Source organism: Rhinoderma darwinii, chromosome 3 (genome assembly GCF_050947455.1).
Source record: "Rhinoderma darwinii isolate aRhiDar2 chromosome 3, aRhiDar2.hap1, whole genome shotgun sequence".
Classification (NCBI taxonomy): Eukaryota; Metazoa; Chordata; class Amphibia; order Anura; family Rhinodermatidae; genus Rhinoderma; species Rhinoderma darwinii.
In genome coordinates, this window is record NC_134689.1 from 418,961,979 (window position 1) to 418,984,219 (window position 22,241).

The following is a 22,241-nucleotide window of genomic DNA, read 5'->3' on the forward strand; positions in this document are numbered from 1 at the left end:
CTCTTTTCCCTAGTTATTAAGAGATTGGTGGTGGTCACCCATAAAATTACCTGAGCTTATTTCAAGGGTACGGCATTGTAATGAATAATGCAGAGAGGAGAGGTTACAAAACCAGCGCCAAATCCTCCACCTAGACGGGCAAACTGGGGCATTTACTGGATAGTCCCATAGGCAATAGGTGCCCAGTGAACTAAACCCCTCCCTCTTTCTCGAATTCTCAATATGGGGTCCTTTAAGGCCCTCTGAATACAAGCACTGTGTCTCTCTTCGCTGATTGGCTAGAAGGAATCACCTGACCAGCTACATGGCACCCTCTCGCCACCCTCTCGCCACCTTAGAAATAGTTCTTTCCGGAACAACCAGTCGTCACACCATTTCTACCACTTCTCCTATGTCAGTCCCTGCACTTAGTCAGGCCATGTGTATGTGGCCCCCCGATTGTAATTGAACGTAGGACCACCCAGTCCTCTAAGTTTTAACCCTTTTCTTCCCATGTTTGATTACATGTACTCACATAGTCACAGGAAGTTGTCTTTGCTATAGAAGAGACTTCCTCTCCACACTGCCCAGACTTGTTTTGGGTCCTTCATACTCAATAAGGCGAAGAATGTGAAAGAATCCGTGCAACTTCAAGATGAAACATGCAAGAAAGACCGAGTCATGGGATGTGTCTACTGGAAAGGAAGCGGAGGTAGACCTGTCCAATTTCAACAGTGTTGATAAATAAGGTCTAATATTTTTGTTATACGGATGAGCGTTGGGTCTCTGTAGGTTGTGGTGCAGCCAACTACTATTGGGGAAGTTTAACCTCGAAAGTAAACCTGGACGAGTGAGGAATGGAAGGTTGGCAGCACACCTGCGTAGTAAATAAGCATCACCAACCCTCCAAAAAAGTTTCAACTCAACATTTTAAGATGAGGAAGCCTCAAGAAACGCTTCAGATCTTGGAGATGGCTGGAGGAGAACCAAAAGTGGTCCAAGGATGGAGAGCTGGTAAACCAGCATCCGGGCATGGGTAGTCCATCTGGCTTGATCCCACAGAAGAGCTACTGTGGCACAAACTGATAAAAAAAAAAACCTTCCTGCGGGCTATGATGGAAATGTGTATCTGCAGACCGGTCAAGTGCCTATACTGACCCCTATACTCTTCTGAATGTGCCTACAATGGGCACGTGAACATCCGAACCATGGAAGGGGGAGGCCTGGTCTGATTAATCACATTTTACATCATGTGGTAGGCTGGGAGCGTGTGCATCACTGACCTGGAGAAGAGATGGCACCAGGGTGCATTATGGGAAGAAGACAAGCCGGCGGGGACTGTGATGATCTGGGAAACCTTGGTCCTGGCATTCATGCGGATGTAATATGTGCCATCTACCTAAAGTAGCCCCTTCATGGCAGCGGTATTCCCTAATGGCAGTGCCCTCTTTCAGCAGGATAATGCCCCCGCCACACTGCAAATATTGTTCAGGAATGGTTTGAGAAACATGACAAAAAGTTCAGGATACTAATCAGCATGAAGTGGACTGGTGGACTAATATTGGCCTCAACTTCCCATACAAGGTTATTATTGTGCTATTATAAACCCTTTGATCCCGGATTAATAGATATTCTGGACTATCAGAGGTTTTTCATCCTTAATACCCAATCAAAGAGCAGGAAAACTTCATTAAATCTTCTGTTCAACATCTGCCCATCTGAAGGGGTTTTAGAGTAGTCCCTGACCTTGTTCTTTTGCTTCCATGAAGATTCTGGATTATCATATGCCAACTTTGAAGGAACCAGTGGTCAGAGAGGCCCTTCTGAGTCACCATCAAGTACTACTCTTTACATTGGCTAACTACAGACTGCCATAAAGTGCATATAACAGGCTGGAGTTGGAGATGAGCAGGGTGGGGGCGGGGGTGAACGAATTTGGAAAAACCCTCCAACGGACCAGTGAGAATTTTCTTCTTACCAAAATATTTTTTGGAAATCTGCTAATCTGACACTTGGATTTTATATGTTGATAGGCAGGTGCCATGTACATAGCTGTAAACTGTGTTGTAACAATGCCATCTTGTGGTCACATTATCAAGAACTATGATACATCGCTCACTCGTGTTACTTTTTTAATCACAATAGTGCAAAACCCTCATTCAGGGGGTCACGAACCGTGTAAAAACTAGCGCAAATAAAACCGTTGGCGTAACCACTTAGATACACATCACTCATCAGATGCCCCGCTCCCTCTATATTACAGAATACCAGAAGTATATCTTATCTCTTGGTGTCGTGTGTGAGAGTTTAGCACCAACATCTTAGTGACGCCGGCCATAGACTGGTCTCTAAATTGGGATTCGAGAGCACCATTGTTCACGAGTAGGACATCTTCATCACTCATGGGCATCCTCATGCTGTATCGGATCAGCCGTATTCCCGGAAGCCATTCTATAAGGTCCTGATTACAGCAGTATATCCACAGCAAACACATCGTCGTGATGATCATGCCCACTAGCATAAGGAGAATACACAAACCATAGATGATCAGGTGGAGAAGACAACAGTGTTCCAGAATGACCTTCGCCACCCAATCCATGCCAACTGCTGCTGCTCGGGAACTTCTGGCTGGCACAATGGTGTTGACTGGGATTTCAGTGGGTTTATCTGAAGGACTCCTCATAGACGTCTCTACTCTTACTTCACTGGTTGTGCTTGCAATATCTGTACTTGCCACCAGGAGGGCAGTTGTGCTTGGCTCTTCTGTGGTGGTTCTAACCTGAGTGGTGGTCATCCTCAATGTGGTTGGGTAAGCTGTTGTGATCAACCCTAACATGGTTCTTTGACTTGTCTTTAAAGCTTCTGTTGTCCTTGTGACTTCTGACATGGTACTTGCTTCTCTAGTTAGTGTTGAGCTACGTCCACTAGTTGTGCTTGCAATATCTGTATCTACCACCAGGAGGACAGTTGTGCTTGGCTTTTCTGTGGTGGTTCTAACCTCAGTGGTGGTCATCGTCAATGTGGTTGGGTAAGTTGTGGTGGTTGCAAACAATGTGGTTGTCCATGACCGAGTAGTCATCAGTTCGGTCTGTCCCCATTTTGTTGTGCTAGGAATTGAGTTGATGTCCACATCCCCTTTGATGTTCACAGCCCCTCTTATCAAGCAATGGTCCATGTCATAATCAATCAGTGGGGTTCCATCAGAGCAGACCACACTTTTTTGGTTCTTAGTTGGACCTTCTTTAGAGATTTCGTAGACTCTATCTTCATCTTCGTTCAACCAGTTCTTAAAGTAAACCAGAGCACAGTTGCAGTTCCATGGATTTCTCTCCAGGTACACGTAATTCAGTTCAAGATCCCCAAAAAAGTAATCAGGAATTTCTGTAAGGCGGTTCCCTGATAAGTAAAGTATCTCAAGGTTCATAACTCCAGAGATAAGACGATCAGGGACGAACCACATCTGATTGTATGACAGATCCAGATGTTTCAGTGACTGCAAGTCATTAAAAACCTAAAATATATAGAAGCCTGATATCATAACATCATCTATTATAGTAGTTATATTCTTGTATATAGGAGGCAGTATTATAGTAGTTATATTCTTGTATATAGGGGCAGTATTATAGTAGTTATATTCTTGTATATAGGGGGCAGTATTATAGTAGTTATATTCTTATATATAGGAGCAGTATTATAGTAGTTATATTCTTGTATATAGGGGGCAGTATTATAGTAGTTATATTCTTATATATAGGAGCAGTATTATAGTAGTTATATTCTTGTATATAGGGGCAGTATTATAGTAGTTATATTCTTGTATATAGGGGGCAGTATTATAGTAGTTATATTCTTATATATAGGAGCAGTATTATAGTAGTTATATTCTTGTATATAGGGGGCAGTATTATAGTAGTTATATTCTTGTATATAGGAGGCAGTATTATAGTAGTTATATTCTTGTATATAGGAGCAGTATTATAGTAGTTATATTCTTGTATATAGGGGCAGTATTATAGTAGTTATATTCTTGTATATAGGAGGCAGTATTATAGTAGTTATATTCTTGTATACAGGGAGCAGTATTATAGTCGTTATATTCTTGTATATAGGAGCAGTATTATAGTAGTTATATAGGGGCAATATTATAGTAGTTATATTCTTGTATATAGGGGCAGTATTATAGTAATTATATTCTTGTATATAGGGGTCAGTATTATAGTAGTTATATTCTTGTATATAGGGGTCAGTATTATAGTAGTTATATTCTTGTATATAGGAGTAGTATAGTAGTTATATTCTTGTATATAGGAGTAGTATTATAGTAGTTATATTCTTGTATATAGGGAGCAGTATTATAGTAGTTATATTCTTGTACATAGGTGACAGTATTATAGTAGTTATATAGGGGCAATATTATAGTAGTTATATCTTGTATATAGGAAGCATTATTATAGTAGTTATATTCTTGTATATAGGAGCAGTATTATAGTAGTTATATTCTTGTATATAGGAGGCAGTATTATAGTAGTTATATTCTTGTATATAGAGGCAGTATTATAGTAGTTATATTCTTGTATATAGGAGCAGTATTATAGTAGTTATATTCTTGTATATAGGGGCAGTATTATAGTAGTTATATTCTTGTATATAGGGGCAGTATTATAGTAGTTATATTCTTGTATATAGGAGCAGTATTATAGTAGTTATATTCTTGTATATAGGGGGCAGTATTATAGTAGTTATATTCTTGTATATAGAGGCAGTATTATAGTAGTTATATTCTTGTATATAGGGGCAGTATTATAGTAGTTATATTCTTGTATATAGAGGCAGTATTATAGTAGTTATATTCTTGTATATAGGAGCAGTATTATAGTAGTTATATTCTTGTATATAGGGGCAGTATTATAGCAGTTATATTCTTGTATATAGGAGGCGGTATTATAGTAGTTATATTCTTGTATATAGGGGCAGTATTATAGTAGTTATATTCTTGTATATAGAGGCAGTATTATAGTAGTTATATTCTTGTATATAGGGGCAGTATTATAGTAGTTATATTCTTGTATATAGGGGCAGTATTATAGTAGTTATATTCTTGTATATAGGAGCAGTATTATAGTAGTTATATTCTTGTATATAGGGGGCAGTATTATAGTAGTTATATTCTTATACATAGGGGGAAGTATTATAGTAGTTATATTCTTGTATATAGGAGCAGTTTTATAGTAGTTATAGTCTTGTATATAGGAGGCAGTATTATAATAGTTATATTCTTGTATATAGGGGCAGTTTTATAGTAGTTATATTCTTGTATATAGGAGCAGCATTATAGTAGTTATATTCTTGTATATAGGAGCAGTATTATAGTAGTTATATTCTTGTATATAGGAGCAGTATTATAGTAGTTATATTCTTGTATATAGGAGCTGTATTATAGTAGTTATATTCTGGTATATAGGGGCAGTATTATAGTATATAGGAGCAGTATTATAGTAGTTATATTCTTGTATATAGGGGGCAGTATTATAGTAGTTATATTCTTATACATAGGGGGGCAGTATTATAGTAGTTATATTCTTGTATATAGGAGCAGTATTATAGTAGTTATAATCTTGTATATAGGAGGCAGTATTATAGTAGTTATATTCTTGTGTATAGGAGCAATATTATAGTAGTTATATTCTTGTATATAGGGGGCAGTATTATAGTAGTTATATTCTTGTATATAGGAGCAGTATTATAGTAGTTATATTCTTGTATATAGGGGGCAGTATTATAGTAGTTATATTCTTGTATATAGGAGCAGTATTATAGTAGTTATATTCTTGTATATAGGGGGCAGTATTATAGTAGTTATATTCTTGTATATAGGGAGCAGTATTATAGTAGTTATATTCTTGCATATAGGGGGCAGTATTATAGTAGTTATATTCTTGTATATAGGGGGCAGTATTATAGTAGTTATATTCTTGTATATAGGGGGCAGTATTATAGTAGTTATATTCTTGTATATAGGGGGCAGTATTATAGTAGATATATTCTTGTATATAGGAGGCAGTATTATAGTAGTTATATTCTTGTATATAGGAGTAGTATTATAGTAGTTATATTCTTGTATATAGGGGGCAGTATTATAGTAGTTATATTCTTGTATATAGGGAGCAGTCTTATAGTAGTTATAGTCTTGTATATAGGGGGCAGTATTATAGTAGTTATATTCTTGTATATAGGGAGCAGTATTATAGTAGTTATATTCTTGTATATAGGGGGCAGTATTATCGTAGTTATATTCTTGTATATAGGAGGCAGTACTATAGTAGTTATATTCTTGTATATAGGGGGCAGTATTATAGTAGTTATATTCTTGTATATAAGGGCAATATTATAGTAGTTATATTCTTGTATATAGGATCAGTATTATAGTAGTTATATTCTTGTATATAGGGGCAGTATTATAGTAGTTATATTCTTGTATATAGGAGCAGTATTATAGTAGTTATATTCTTGTATATAGGAGCAGTATTATAGTAGTTATATTCTTGTATATAGGGGCAGTATTATAGTAGTTATATTCTTGTATATAGGGGGCAGTATTATAGTAGTTATATTCTTGTATATAGGGGGCAGCATTATAGTAGTTATATTCTTGTACATAGGGGGTAGTATTATAGGCGTTATATTCTTGTATATAGGGGCAGTATTATAGTAGCTATATTCTTGTATATAGGGGCAGTATTATAGTAGCTATATTCTTGTACATAGGGGGCAGTATTATAGTAGTTATATTCTTGTATATAGGAGCAGTATTATAGTAGTTATATTCTTGTATATAGGAGCAGTATTATAGTAGTTATATTCTTGTACATATGGGGCGGTATTATATTTGTTAAAATAATGTACATGGGGGGCAGTATTATAGTATATATATTTTTATACATAGGGGTGACTGGAGATATTGTTGTGTACTCACCTCTTCATCGAGCGACACAATGCTATTATGCTGGAGCTGTAGCGTGGCCAGTTTCTTCAGGCCTTTGAAGGCTGTTTTTGGAATGGCGGTGATGAGGTTGTTGTAGATATGCAGCGTAGTTAGACTCGATAGCTGAGACACTTTTGGTAGCGTCTTTAGTGTGTTATTGGCTATATTGAGTTCTTCTAACATGAGTGGTAGGTCTATTTCAAAACTGGTCAACTCATTGTCAGATACATCCAACTCTGTCAAATCCTTCAACCCCTTGAAGCTGGAGGTAGAGATGGACTTTAATTTATTTGAAGACATGATAAGGATTGCAGTGTTTTTAGGTATCTCGGTCAATGGGAGTATTGTCAAGCCAAGATTTATACAGGATGTTTCTTCCTTGTTTTTGCTAACGTTATTCTCTGAGGAACAAGAAGGTTTAGAAAATACTCTACTGATTGAAACAAGAGTGAAGAGACCATAGTGAAGGATGATATTCATGATGAAAGTGGCCCCAATTTTTTTACCTGAAGAGAAAGAAGTAGATAAATGAAGAACAATAGAAACACATCCATTTATCTCTCCTATCTATCTATCTATCTATCTATCTCATATCTATCTATCTATCTATTAATCTTCGGTATAAGCTATATTATACAGCATTGACATCATCGCCCCCAGATATACATAATATTATACAGCAGTGACGTCACCGCTCTCCAGATATATTATATTATACAGCCGTGACATCACCACTCCAAATATAAATTATATTATACAGCAGTGACATCACCGTTCTCAAGAGATGTTACATTATACAGCAGTGACATCACCGCCCCCAGATATACATAATAGTATACAGCAGTGACATTACCACTCTCCAGATATGTTATGTTCTACAACAGTGACGTCACCGCTCTCCAAATATGTTACATTATACAGCAGTGACGTCACCGCTCTCCAAATATGTTACATTATACAGCCGTGACATCACCACTCCAAATATCAATTATATTATACAGCAGTGACATCACCGTTCTCAAGAGATGTTACATTATACAGCAGTGACATCACCGCCCCCAGATATACATAATAGTATACAGCAGTGACATTACCACTCTCCAGATATGTTATGTTCTACAACAGTGACGTCACCGCTCTCCAAATATGTTATATTATACAGCAGTGACGTCACCGTTCTCCAAATATGTTACATTATACAGCCGTGACATCACCACTCCAAATATAAATTATATTATACAGCAGTGACATCACCGTTCTCAAGAGATGTTACATTATATAGCAGTGACATCACCGCCCCCAGATATACAGTGAAGGAAATAAGTATTTGATCCCTTGCTGATTTTGTGAGTTTGCCCACTGTCAAAGACATGAACAGTCTATAATTTTTAGGCTAGGTTAATTTTACCAGTGAGAGATAGATTATATAAAAAAAACAACAGAAAATCACATAGTCAAAATTATATATATTTATTTGCATTGTGCACAGAAAAATAAGTATTTGATCCCCTACCAACCATTAAGAGTTCAGACTCCTCCAGACCAGTTACACGCTCCAAATCAACTTGGTGCCTGCATTATAGACAGCTCTTACATGGTCACCTGTATAAAAGACTCCTGTCCACAGACTCAATTACTCAGTCTGACTCTAACCTCTACAACATGGGCAAGACCAAAGAGCTTTCTAAGGATGTCAGGGACAAGATTATAGACCTGCACAAGGCTGGAATGGGCTACAAGACCATAAGTAAGACGCTGGGTGAGAAGGAGACAACTGTTGGTGCAATAGTAAGAAAATGGAAGACATACAAAATGACTGTCAATCGACATCGATCTGGGGCTCCATGCAAAATCTCACCTCGTGGGGTATCCTTGATCCTGAGGAAGGTGAGAGCTCAGCCGAAAACTACACGGGGGGAACTTGTTAATGATCTCAAGGCAGCTGGGACCACAGTCACCAAGAAAACCATTGGTAACACATTACGCCGTAATGGATTAAAATCCTGCAGTGCCCGCAAGGTCCACCTGCTCAAGAAGGCACATGTACAGGCCCGTCTGAAGTTTGCAAATGACCATCTGGATGATTCTGAGAGTGATTGGGAGAAGGTGCTGTGGTAAGATGAGACTAAAATTGAGCTCTTTGGCATTAACTCAACTCGCCGTGTTTGGAGGAAGAGAAATGCTGCCTATGACCCTAAGAACACCGTCCCCACTGTCAAGCATGGAGGTGGAAACATTATGTTTTGGGGGTATTTCTCTGCTAAGGGCACAGGACTACTTCACTGCATCAATGGGAGAAAGGATGGAGCCATGTACCGTCAAATCCTGAGTGACAACCTCCTTCCCTCCACCAGGACATTAAAAATGGCTCGTGGCTGGGTCTTCCCGCACGACAATGACCCGAAAGATACAGCCAAGGCAACAAAGGAGTGGCTCAAAAAGAAGCCCATTTAGGTCATAGAGTGGCCTAGCCAGTCTCCAGACCTTAAACCCATCGAAAACTTATGGCGGGAGCTGAAGATCCGAGTTGCCAAGCGACAGCCTCGAAATCTTAATGATTTACAGATGATCTGCAAAGAGGAGTGGGCCAAAATTCCATCTAACATGTGTGCAAACCTCATCATCAACTACAAAAAACGTCTGACTGCTCTGCTGGCCAACAAGGGTTTTTCCACCAAGTATTAAGTCTTGTTTGCCAAAGGGATCAAATACTTATTTCTCTGTGCACAATGCAAATAAATATATATAATTTTGACAATGTGTTTTCTGTTTTTTTTGTTTTTTTATATAATCTATCTCTCACTGGTAAAATTAACCTAGCCTAAAAATTCTAGACTGTTCATGTCTTTGACAGTGGGCAAACTTACAAAATCAGCAAGGGATCAAATACTTATTTCCTTCACTGTACATAATATTATACAGCAGTGACATTACCACTCTCCAGATATGTTATGTTCTACAACAGTGACGTCACCGCTCTCCAAATATGTTACATTATACAGCAGTGACATCACCGCTCTCCAGATATGTTACATTATACAGCAGTGACGTCACGGCTCTCCAGATATATTATATTATACAGCCGTGACATCACCACTCCAAATATAAATTATATTATACAGCAGTGACAACACCGTTCTCAAGAGATGTTACATTATACAATAGTGACATCACCGATCTCAAGAGATGTTACATTATACAACAGTGACATCACCGATCTCCAGATATGTTATATTATACAGCAGTGACATCACCGCTCTCCAGATATGTTATATTATACAGCAGTAACATCACCGCTCTCCAGATATGTTATATTATACAGCAGTGACATCACCGCTCTCCAGATGTTATATTGTACATCAGTGACATCACCGCTCTCCAAATATTCAGGGGTCACATTACTACCAGAGACATTATTAGAATTCATAGGGCTCTATAACAAAGCTAGTATTGGGCTCCCAACTGAATGGCAGCAATACAAAAAGCAGCAACTAGTTTAATATTACCATATAGCACATAAAAAGGCCAGCCAGCAGAAAGACCCCCATACCATGGGGTGATGTTCCTGTCCTGGAGGGGCACCTTAGCCTCTGGGCCCCATAGCTGCTGCTATATGACTATAGATACACCTATAAGTACTCTCCAAAGCCAGTATAATCATAAGTGATCTGGTCAAGTCCTCACCTCGCACAGGCGACGTTCTCCTCAGTGTCCACCACTGTTCTGTCTTCTTCTGCTGCTTTGTGGTCTTCACATATCTTAGCCTGGACCTTATCATATGGAGCTGATGTTTCCTGGAGTTCAATTTGTGTGTGCACGAAACTCATGTGATGTTCTTGTGGTTTGTATGAGGAGTGTGCGCTCTCTCTCTATCTGTGTGTGTGTGTGTGTGTGTATATATATATATATATATATATATATAGTGTGTGTCCATATAGATGTAACAGAGCTGATATTGTAATGCACCATAACTCTTGACTTATGAAAATGTAGCAAATTATACTGCAGTCCTATGTAAATGCACACGTGGCACATTTATGAGAGACGTCCTAGAGAATAATGAAAGCATTTCAAAGGAAACGTTCACTTCATACCCTTTAAAGAGAAGGTGCCATCTGTTTTAAGACACAGAAGTGATCATAGATGTACTGGTCCCAAATGATCCAGTGGTTTATGTGGTGATTGGTCCCTAGTAATCCAGGGGTACATATGGTTACTGGTCCCACGTAATCAAGTGATATATATATATATATATATATATATATATGGTGACCGGTCCCAAGTAATTCAGTGGTATATATGTTGGCTGGTCCCTAGTAAACCAGTGGTATATATATTTACTGATCTCAAGTGATCCAGTGATCTATATGGTGTTATGGAATAAATATATGTATAATGTATCTGGGACCTCAATGAGTGCAATGCTGAAGAGAAGAACATGTATTAGAATATATGTTGGGTATGTGATGGTATAGAACAACCTATAATCAATTATATAAGTGTAATGTATGTACTACTTCAAGGTAGAAGGATAAACGAGTCTATATTTTGGGTATTATTGAAAGGTTATGGAATGTAATAATCTGCAGATGTTCTGCAGAAACTGGAAATTGCGAATTCATTATGTTATGAGGGTACTACCAGGAACTAGGGGGTTTGTTTGCAGGATGGTTTGTTTCTGGGCGTACAGCCAAGATAGATATGGGTAGAACACCGGATTAAAAACTAGATGTAAGGAATAAGAATAATGTACGTAGAGATAAGAATAATGAGGAAAGAAACCACAAGAATGTATACGTGTCTGCACGTAATTATATGATATTTTTACTATATAAACTCTGTGTCTCTGCAAATAAAGTCAGAAGTATTTTTGCCTTGAGAAACGTCTCAGTGTGTCTTTGCTTCTCCGAGCTCGCACCCCCCCCACCTGATTTGAACCTGCATGGAGATCAAGGCGTAACGTGACCTCATTGCGATCACAGAAATTGGCGCCCGAAACAGGGACTTGACCAGAAGGACGGCACCCCACCTAGGGGATCTCCCGGGACTAGAGTGGCGACTCTCCAGACTAAGGAACGGGCAGACCACAGCTGCAGCAAGGTAAGAAGACTTAATTCTTACAAACTCTGCTCTGCACCTTCCTGTCTGGTAGGTCACCTTCCCGGTAGTACTCCTGAGGAATAGAGGGGCCACATGAGGGTATTTTTAGTGTAAAAATCTGGTCAAGTCTATATGTAATCCGACCCTCAGGATAAAGTGCCTGATCTCCATGGCAGTATTTGTATGAATGTTGTAGAAACCCAGTTTTGTGTCACAAATGCATTTTAGAATAAGGAAATTGTTTTTGGAAAAAACTTCCGATAATCCGGCAAATTACCAGAAACATGTGTACATGCTTCAGGTGACTACGGGGATTATGATAGGCTAAATTTTAGCCCGGAAATCGAAAATTTTGTGCAAATCTGATAATCCGGCAAAATACCGAAAATGTGTGTACAGCATTAAGGTACTTGCGGAGATTATCATGCACTGATTTTCAGCTCAAAATTCCAGAATTTTCTGCAATCCGATAATCCGGCATGTCAAATGAACAGCTTGATTTTACGTTTGCCTTATTATTTGGATCAGGAATATTTGTCATATTACTGTTATGGTGTGGAGGATATCTCCTTGAGTGGTGTTTAAAGTGAATAAGAAGAAAGTAAGCTAGTTATAAAAGGAATTTAATTCTCTGGCCAGAGTAGAAGAAGGTTTAAAAGGGTTTTGAGGGGATAAGTAACTGTATAAAATAGGTGAGAAAGGTAGTGTGGGACTTTCCCTAACAGCCAATAGCCATAGTGTTTGTTAGTGAAGATAAAAACTGAGAGAGAAGGGTAAGAGTCCCCTCCATCATAGCAGGGCTATGGGAAACAGTCACGGCAAACGAGAGTTTGAGGTATGGCATATGGGTGAGCAAGCACCTGTTAAAAGGGTGTAAGCTTACTAGGGGATCGTAAATCCAGAAATTCACCTATCAGGAAAACTACCCCCTACATAACTTAGGGTCTGCCTATAGGCGACCACTTATAACTAGACAATGGGGAACTGGTGTCCCTATTAAGTACGGAAATTAGAAACTGTCTAAAACAGATGAGAATGGAATTCGTCTGTCAGCTAAAATCTGTAACAAGAGTAAGTACGGAAGCTAGAAACTGTCTAAAATAGATGAGAATGGAATTCATCTATCAGTAGCTAAAATCTGTAACAAGAGTAAGTACGGAAACTAGAAACTGTCTAAAATAGATGAGAATGGAATTCATCTGTCAGTAGCTAGAATCTGTAACAAGAGTATGAGATGAGCACCCCAAAGGACAAACCGCCAAACAGGTAGTAGCAGAAAGAGAAGGTAAAAAGGCAACGCAGGGAATAAATAAATAAATAAAAAAAAAAAAAAATTAATGAAAGCATGTGGTCTAGAATCCCATGGACGGTTAGACGCAGAAAAATGGAATGAATGTTGTGACACAAAACGTGGATGGTTGAAAGATAAAAAGTTACAGGGGAAAGCAGAAGCATGGAGAAAAGTGTCAGAAGAAGTAGTTGTTTTAATGTTGCAAATGACCTTATAGTAAATTCCCATACGATATAATTTAGAATCAACTAGTGTTACAAGAGAAGGTGGAGGTGAAGAACAGCTGCTGGTGAGATAAGAAATGTAATCTTGTTCTTGAAATAAATGGACACAACATTAAATGCTGATATAGATATTTTGTATGACTTTGTGTCATTTTGTAGATTGAATCAGGAAAAGTGATAAATGTAATAATGTATAAGCAGTCCTTCACAGCCAAACCACCAGACACCTCTGTCTTATATGATGAGACCCTTGATCCTGGCATACATTCTGCACAGAGTGCAGAGTTGCTTGCCCTGATCAAGGCATGAAAACTGGCAGAGGGAAAAAGAGGAGGGCGGCTCCAAGCCGCAGATTGGGCAAAAGGTATTCTGGAGAACAAAGGGAAGTTGGAAGGTAGAAAGTTGATGAAAAGTGCTTTAGAGGGATTTGCAGAAGAGGAAGTTAGGAATAAGAAATGTATTGTATGTATTAGAGAACAGGACCAGCAGACGCCCGGTAATGGCGTCCGTACCTCATGTTGAGTGTGTCCTCATTGTTGGTGGGAAACCCCCTGCGCACTGTTTCCAAGGGGAGAGGCTGCCCCCCCCTGCCCCTGATGTGGCCACGCCCGGCCCAACCAAATCAGTATGAAATAATCACCTTGTTAATTTTGTCATTTGTAGTGTCTTTTCTATTTACAGAAGTTCCAGTTTTAGTTCACTGATGAAACAACACGTCATCATAATATAGAGATGGTGGCCGTCAGATTGTACTGTTAAACATTAACGTAGATAATTCTTATACAATGGTGTGATAAATGATTGCAGATACGTATGTTGTTTTGCCGGCATTGAAAGTGTTAAGATTGTGAGAAGTTGTGAGAAATGAGTTTGTGACCCCCCTCCCTCCCCCCTAAAGTGTGTTGTGTTTGGGAGGAGGAGGAGGGGGGCTGACTGGGTGCAGTCTGCAGGGCTGATGAGACCAAGGGATTTCAATATGCACTGCTGAGATATATATATATCAGTAATGTGTACAAACTGAAATACATTTCTTCTCTTTTGCGCAAGCGCTGTTGGTTATAAAAGTTACGATATTTATGTGTTATGATGTGATCAGATTTCATGTGTTTTGATGTTAATTCAGATGTATTAAACTACAGATACGGTGAGACACGGGGGTTTGAAAATGTATGTGCCCCCCACCGTTCCCTATTTTTTTATATACAGTTTATTGGTTTGCAGTAATTAATGTTATCAGAGATAATATTTTCTGTTTTATTGAATAACTAACTACAATTGTTTTATTTTTGATTTCACACATGAGTTATGTTATTGTAAAGATCAAATGTTTGTCAGGAAAAAGTTATTTTTGTTTCAGGCTGTTGTACATTACAGGGGGTTAAATTAGTGTTATGTTGAGATGTAGTTTTGAACTCTGCTACATCACTCTCGCAGAGTCCACAAAGGGGGGAAGGGTGAAGGAACTGATCAGGTACAATTTTGGTTTATGTGTAAGAGACCATCCCCCTCCAGCAAAGTTACACAGGAGGCGATATGACGTCACTCACACGAGTTTTTATGGATTTAGATGAGGGAGAAGGCAAAACAAAACTTGTCTGGACATTGTTAATTTGATGTAAAGTTTTTGGGAATGTTTTATTTTTATTTGTTTTTGTATTAATCAAGTATTTACAGAACCTGATAAAAGTGAGATTCTCAAAGTATTCTGGATTATCAGCTGAATGAGGAGGAGTTGTGTTTGGTAGCGGCTTGTGACACCAATCCATGGAGTACCTCTACGCAAGCATATACTTTGTACTGTACTGAACAAAATGGACATGACACTGCGGTTCTCACACAAAGTCATGGACCACAGCAGCGCCCGGTAGCATATTATTCAGCTAGACTAGACCCTGTGGCCCGAGGTTCCCCATCATGTGTGAGAGCTATCATTGCTGTAAATTCAATGTTAAACAAGGCCTCAGATTTGGTCCTGGCATTTCCACCACATGATATTACTGCTATTCTAACTCAAGTACAACCGAAGCATTTGTCCACTGCAAGACATTTGAGATTAACCTGTGCTCTTCTTCTTCCTGAGCAGGTTACTTTACACCGCTGTACTACATTGAACCCAGCTACCTTACTGCCTTTGGAGCAAGGGGGAGAAGACGTAGGTAAAGTATGGTCACAATTTTTGCCTGAAACTGATGAACATGATTGTATGGCCCTTATGGCCCAGGAAACAGTGGGCTTTGCACATATGAAAGATACCCCACTCCAAAACCCAGACCTAAGACTCTTTGTGGATGGTTCAAGGTATTGTGTAGAAGGATCTTTTCTTACAGGATATGCAGTAACCACCGAAGATGTAGTCCTAGAAGCAGCCTCCTTACCAGCGTCCCGCTCAGCACAAGAAGCGGAGCTTAAGGCCCTGGCAGCAGCATGCCAACATGCAGAAGGAACAGACAGCAAATATATACACTGACTCTCGATATGCATTTGGGATTGCACACGATTATGGCCCCATATGGAGGGCAAGACAATTTTTGACCTCTGCAGGTACACCTGTAAAGAATGCAGACTTTGTAAAATATTTGATGGCGACCCTGATGTTACCCACAGAAGTAGCAGTAGTAAACATTAAAAGCTCACACTAAGGTGAGTTCACCAGAGACAAAAGGAAATGCTTTGGCAGACCAAGCCGCAAAAGCAAGCAGCACAGAAGCTACCCGTGTTAGCAGCCGTATATCAGATAAAAGATCCAGAGGAAACAAGACCAGCTGTAAGCCCGGAACTACTGCAAAAACTTCAAGGACAAGCAACAAAAGAAGAAAAAGACAAGTGGACGACCCAAGGAGCAACGCTACGAAAAGATGGCCTCTGGCAGTGCCAGAATAAACTGTGCCTGCCTAAGACAATGTTCCCAATGATGGCCCAAATAACACATGGAGAGACACACCAGTCAAAAACGGCAATGATGGACTTGGTAAACAAGGTGTGGTATGCCCCAGGGTTTAGTGTGATGGCCAGCAGTTTTACACAAGGATGCATGATCTGTGCAACACATAATATTGGAAGAACTGTAAAAGTACCACAGAAGCACACACCCAGACCTATATATCCGTTCCAGAGACTACAGATAGACTATATTCAATTACCAAAAGTCGGTACCTATGAGTATGTGCTTGTTTGTATTGATCTCTTTTCAGGATGGCCAGAAGCTTTTCCAGTCACCAAAGCTACAGCCGTAGCCACAGCAAAGAAACTGATCAACGAGGTGGTGTGCAGATATGGAGTTCCAGAGATGATCGAGAGCGACAGAGGAACTCATTTTACGGGTGAAATCATGAACCATGTGTTGTCAGCTCTAGGCATAAGTCAAGCCCTACATACACCATACCATCCACAGAGCAGTGGGAAGGTTGAGAGACTAAATGGGACTCTCAAATTGAAAATCCAAAAAGCAATGGTAGAAACCGGGAAACCATGGACCGAGTGTCTACCATTAGCCTTGTTCTCAGTAAGATACACGCCCACAAAAAGAACAGGTCTCAGCCCATATGAGATCTTATTTGGGTCGGCTCCCAGATTAGGATGTTATTTTCCACAGGTGCTCCAAATGCAGTATGGTAGACTAACAGATTATGTATCAACGTTGAACAAACAATTGACCAAGGTGCATGCACAAGTTTTTGCTTCCATTCCAGATCCTGATTCAGTTGAAAGGACGCATAAGCTAGAACCAGGAGATTGGGTCGTTGTCAAAAGACACGTGAGGAAAAGTCTAGACCCAAGATTTGACGGACCGTTTCAAGTCCTTTTCAAGTTTTACTCGTTACAAGCACCTCAGTGAAGCTCGAAGGAAAGGCAAGCTGGATTCACGCCAGTCATTGTAAAAAGGTTCTTCAGCCAGAAGAATGAAGATCTTTGCGGTTGTTGCGGCGGTTGTTGCGTGTGCTCTTATACAAAAAGGCAGAACTGCTACTCCTGTACACGTAATCAGTACAGAATCACTGGAACAGTTCAGGACAGGGTGGGCGAATGCAACAGTGGATAGAAAGCAGGGTAACTACACCTGTAAGGCCAATGCCCCGTGTTATACTACAAATGTGACTACAACCGAAGGGACTTGGAAAAAAGGACCACATGGAGGGACTGTGTACCTTCACATAGATAAAACAGCCAACATTAGCATACAAGAAGAGACGGCTGTTGTTTTGTTGTTATGAACCAGATTTACAGTATCTACAGAAATATACAACCAGTAAAAATAGAAACGAAATGATAAATAAGATTTATGAAAGATGCAACAAGGAGAGGCTCAACTCTACGATTGTAATAAAAGAAACTGATGGGATGATATTATGTATGAATAATAGCCAAATAAGAAATAGAAGATATTTTGTATTCTTGATAACAATTTTAAGAGATAGTTTTAAGCCACATATAAGAGTCATGTTAGGTAATGGACAGACATTCTGCCCATAGGAAAGAGAAATGATACGTGGTTATTGTTCCAGCCTGAGTATACTGAGTGTCCACCTAGATGGTGCGCAGGAAGACTAATAGCATTTAATGTGAAAAATCCTACTCTATTATGCAAATTTATTGTTATGCCAATGGTAATGATTGATCCGGTGACATTATTAGGACAATATTGGATGCCAGAAATAAAAGGAACACACATAGATTCTCAAAATAAGACGAGGAATATAGATTTGTGCCAATTAACAGAGCATGGATATGTATGTAATCGACAGTCAGGGATATATGAACCTTGTCTAATGCAGCACCAGGATAATGTATGCGCACTCACTATAATCCCACAAGCTAACCTACAGGTTTATATTGAAGTAGGTCCACAGCATGTATGTTTAATAACTAACGACAAGCAGACCCTTAGCCAGTTTAATCTCACAGGACCATTTTCAGGATGTCTATACAATGTGACGCATTTGACTTGGGGGAACCAAACTATAGTGTTCCTGCCTATTTTAGAAGAAATAATGTCCACTGTATGGGTACCTGAACCTTTGCCCTATGGAAATTTTAGTTTGCCACTGGAAGAGTTAAAACAAGTGTTACAAAAGTCTAAAGACGTAAAGAAATTGATAGCAGCCCATAATGTAACTCTAAGTAAAGTGAAAATATTGGCTACAATAGCAGCTAAGGAAGTAATAAATTTATCGTCAGCAATAAAAGATGCTAGTGCCCATCACTGGTATGACATATTTACAGGATTTTCCCCCACTGCCACTAAGATACTGCATGTGTTATTCCAACCCTTGATATGTTTCATAATATTGTTTATATTGCTTACATGTTTCAATTGTTATACATTTTGCAAAATAAGGGAAGCATTCAATCAGAGGCCTATACATTATGATGAAAGAGTGTTGTGAGATTACCCCACCTACATACCTGTGTGAATCAAGTGAAGAAATGGATCGAAGCCTTGCTATCAGGAGATAGAAGTAGCATTGGAATTTAGGTGTTGGTAAAATCACAAAAGGAGGGATTGTTATGGAATAAATATATGTATAATGTATCTGGGACCTCAATGAGTGCAATGCTGAAGAGAAGAACATGTATTAGAATATATGTTGGGTATGTGATGGTATAGAACAACCTATAATCAATTATATAAGTGTAATGTATGTACTACTTCAAGGTAGAAGGATAAACGAGTCTATATTTTGGGTATTATTGAAAGGTTATGGAATGTAATAATCTGCAGATGTTCTGCAGAAACTGGAAATTGCGAATTCATTATGTTATGAGGGTACTACCAGGAACTAGGGGGTTTGTTTGCAGGATGGTTTGTTTCTGGGCGTACAGCCAAGATAGATATGGGTAGAACACCGGATTAAAAACTAGATGTAAGGAATAAGAATAATGTACGTAGAGATAAGAATAATGAGGAAAGAAACCACAAGAATGTATACGTGTCTGCACGTAATTATATGATATTTTTACTATATAAACTCTGTGTCTCTGCAAATAAAGTCAGAAGTATTTTTGCCTTGAGAAACGTCTCAGTGTGTCTTTGCTTCTCCGAGCTCGCACCCCCCCCACCTGATTTGAACCTGCATGGAGATCAAGGCGTAACGTGACCTCATTGCGATCACAATGGTGACTGATCCCAATTAATCTAGTGGTGTATATGGTGACTTGTTACTAGTGATCCAGTGTTATAAATGGTGACTGGTCCCTAGTAATCCAGTCGTATATATGGTGACTGGTCCCTAATGATCCAGTGGTATATATGGTGACTGATCCCAAGTGATTCAGTGATATATATAGTGATTGGTCCCAAGTAATCTAGTGGTGTATATGGTAACTTGTCACTAGTCATATATATGGTGGCTAATCCCTAAACATCCAGTGATCTATATGGTGACTGATCCCAAGTAATCTAGTGGTGTATATGGTGACTTGTTACTAGTGATCCAGTCGTATATATGGTGACTCATCCCTAGTGATCCAGTGGTATGTATGGTGACTGGTCCCTAGTGATCCAGTGGTATATATGGTGACTGGATCCTAGTGATCCAGTGGTATATATGGTGACTGATCCCATGTGATCCAGTGATATATATAGTGATTGGTCCCAGGTAATCTAGTGATGTATATGGTGACTTGTCACTAGTCAACTAGGCGTATATATGGTGACTAATCCCTGATCATCCAGTGATCTATATGGTTCTAGGTCCTTTTTGATCCAGTGATACATATGAATACGATTGGTTCCAGTGAATTAGTAGTGTATATGGTAACTGATCCCAAGTGATCGAGTGGTATGTATGAATGCCCAGGAAAGATGTCTGCCTGTAGAAACCGTTGATGTTGAAGTTGTGTTTGAGTTTTCAGATATCCTAAGATAGAACATTTCTGACTTTTATGTATAAAGGAGAGCACACATGGAACCATAATGGCCAGCGATCCGATCAGATGATGGTTAATTGTGATCATTATATATCTGTTGTGAAAATGATTGTCTCTGGCCAATGGAAATCTTCACCATCGGGTGAAACACTTCTCGATCTTCAGTGGTTGTGTTTTCTTCACTGTTGTCCAAGGAAAGTACATGTGGAGTAAGGTCAGGGTACAATATTTCCCATGATATTATGGTTTGCATCATTCACATAGTGGGAACAATATTTTTTGTGAGTGCCCCCAACAAGTTAGAGTAACAAAACATGGGAATGCTTATTGGGTGGAGGACCAAATTGTCCCATGTACGGCCAACCTAAGGTTCTGTTTGTCCAACTGGCCTTGCCTGTCGTCAACACTCTGGACTGTTCACGGGACTATTTTACTTGCCGTTCCAGTCTTCCTCTGCTTTTGCTACCCATAGACAATATAGTGAAGGAAGGAGGTCATCCAAGGAGCAAGTGTGGACCCCAAAAAACACATGGCCTATTTTTACCAGTGCTAGAGGGTCCGGAATGAAATTTGTTTTAGCAAAAACTTAACCTTTCAATGTTCTAAGGGTTTTTCTTACCCACTCCTCTTGCTCCCTCAGCCCACGCTCAAGTAATGTACCGGGTACCCGAAATACAAGTCATGAAAACAAAACACTGTCTTGTTTCATTGGCTTTTCACATACAACACAACTGAATAGCATTAGGCTTTAATTTTGTAGCTGAGGATGAATCTTACTATGAGTGTAATATTATTTCTGCTTAGTGGAGATCTTATATTTAATGCTATTTTAATCCTTCATTAACCTTGAAGAAGTCATGCCGGAGACACGATAAGACTCTTGTTTCCTCTGTCCCATTCATTCCTTCTGACATGACGGCATTCCACAATTCATATGCCTCACAATAAGCCATATGCCATGTCTGCCGGCTGCTGCACACATCCCTGTCAATCAACACCTGGGGAAGAAATTCTATGCTACGCAGTCTGTGTTGTAGAGAAGAAGGAGGAGCTGGCGAAATTTAAATCAGGACGATTATAGACCTGAAAAATAAAAATGAACAATTATTACTGTAATACTGTCCCTATATACAAGAATATAACTACTATAATACTGCTCCTATATACAAGACTATAACTACTATAATACTGCCTCCTATATACAAGAATATAACTACCATAATACTGCCCCCTATATAAGAATATAACTACTATAATACTGATCCCTATATACAAGAATATAACTACTATAATACTGCCCCTATATACAAGAATATAACTACTATAATACTGCTCCTATATACAAGAATATAACTACTATAATACTGCCCCTATATACAAGAATATAACTACTATAATACTGCCCCCTATATACAAGAATATAACTACTATAATAGTTCTCCTATATACAAGAATATAACTTCTATAATACTGCTACTATATACAAGAATATAACTACTATAATACTGCCCCTATATACAAGAATATAACTACTATAATACTGCCCCCTATATACAAGAATATAACTACTATAATACTGCTCCTATATACAAGAATATAACTACTATAATACTGCCCCCTATATACAAGAATATAACTACTATAATACTGCCCCCTATATACAAGAATATAACTACTATAATACTGCCTCCTATATACAAGAATATAACTACTATAATACTGCCTCCTATATACGAGAATATAACTACTATAATACTGCTCCTATATACAAGAATATAACTACTATAATACTGCTCCT

The 22,241-nt window shown here is 38.9% G+C and overlaps 1 protein-coding gene across 1 annotated transcript; it reads right to left on the bottom strand.

Moving 5' to 3' along the window:
- Positions 1 to 2,107: 2,107 nt before the first annotated feature.
- On the bottom strand, positions 2,108 to 10,854 carry LOC142750285 (uncharacterized). Its single transcript, XM_075859265.1, has 3 exons — positions 10,646 to 10,854; positions 6,953 to 7,467; positions 2,108 to 3,490 (listed from the first exon to the last, which is right to left on the bottom strand). The coding sequence occupies exons 1-3, from the start codon at positions 10,737 to 10,739 to the stop codon at positions 2,237 to 2,239; spliced, it is 1,863 nt and encodes a 620-aa protein (XP_075715380.1). The 5' UTR covers positions 10,740 to 10,854; the 3' UTR covers positions 2,108 to 2,236.
- Positions 10,855 to 22,241: the final 11,387 nt, after the last annotated feature.

Coding starts and splice junctions, on each gene's coding strand:
- LOC142750285 (XM_075859265.1), bottom strand. CDS start 10,739: ATGATAAGGTCCAGGCTAAGATATGTGAAGACCACAAAGCAGCAGAAG. Junction 7,468..10,645: donor GAGAACGTCGCCTGTGCGAG/GTGAGGACTTGA, acceptor CTTTCTCTTCAG/GTAAAAAAATTGGGGCCACT. Junction 3,491..6,952: donor TTGTGTCGCTCGATGAAGAG/GTGAGTACACAA, acceptor TATATATTTTAG/GTTTTTAATGACTTGCAGTC.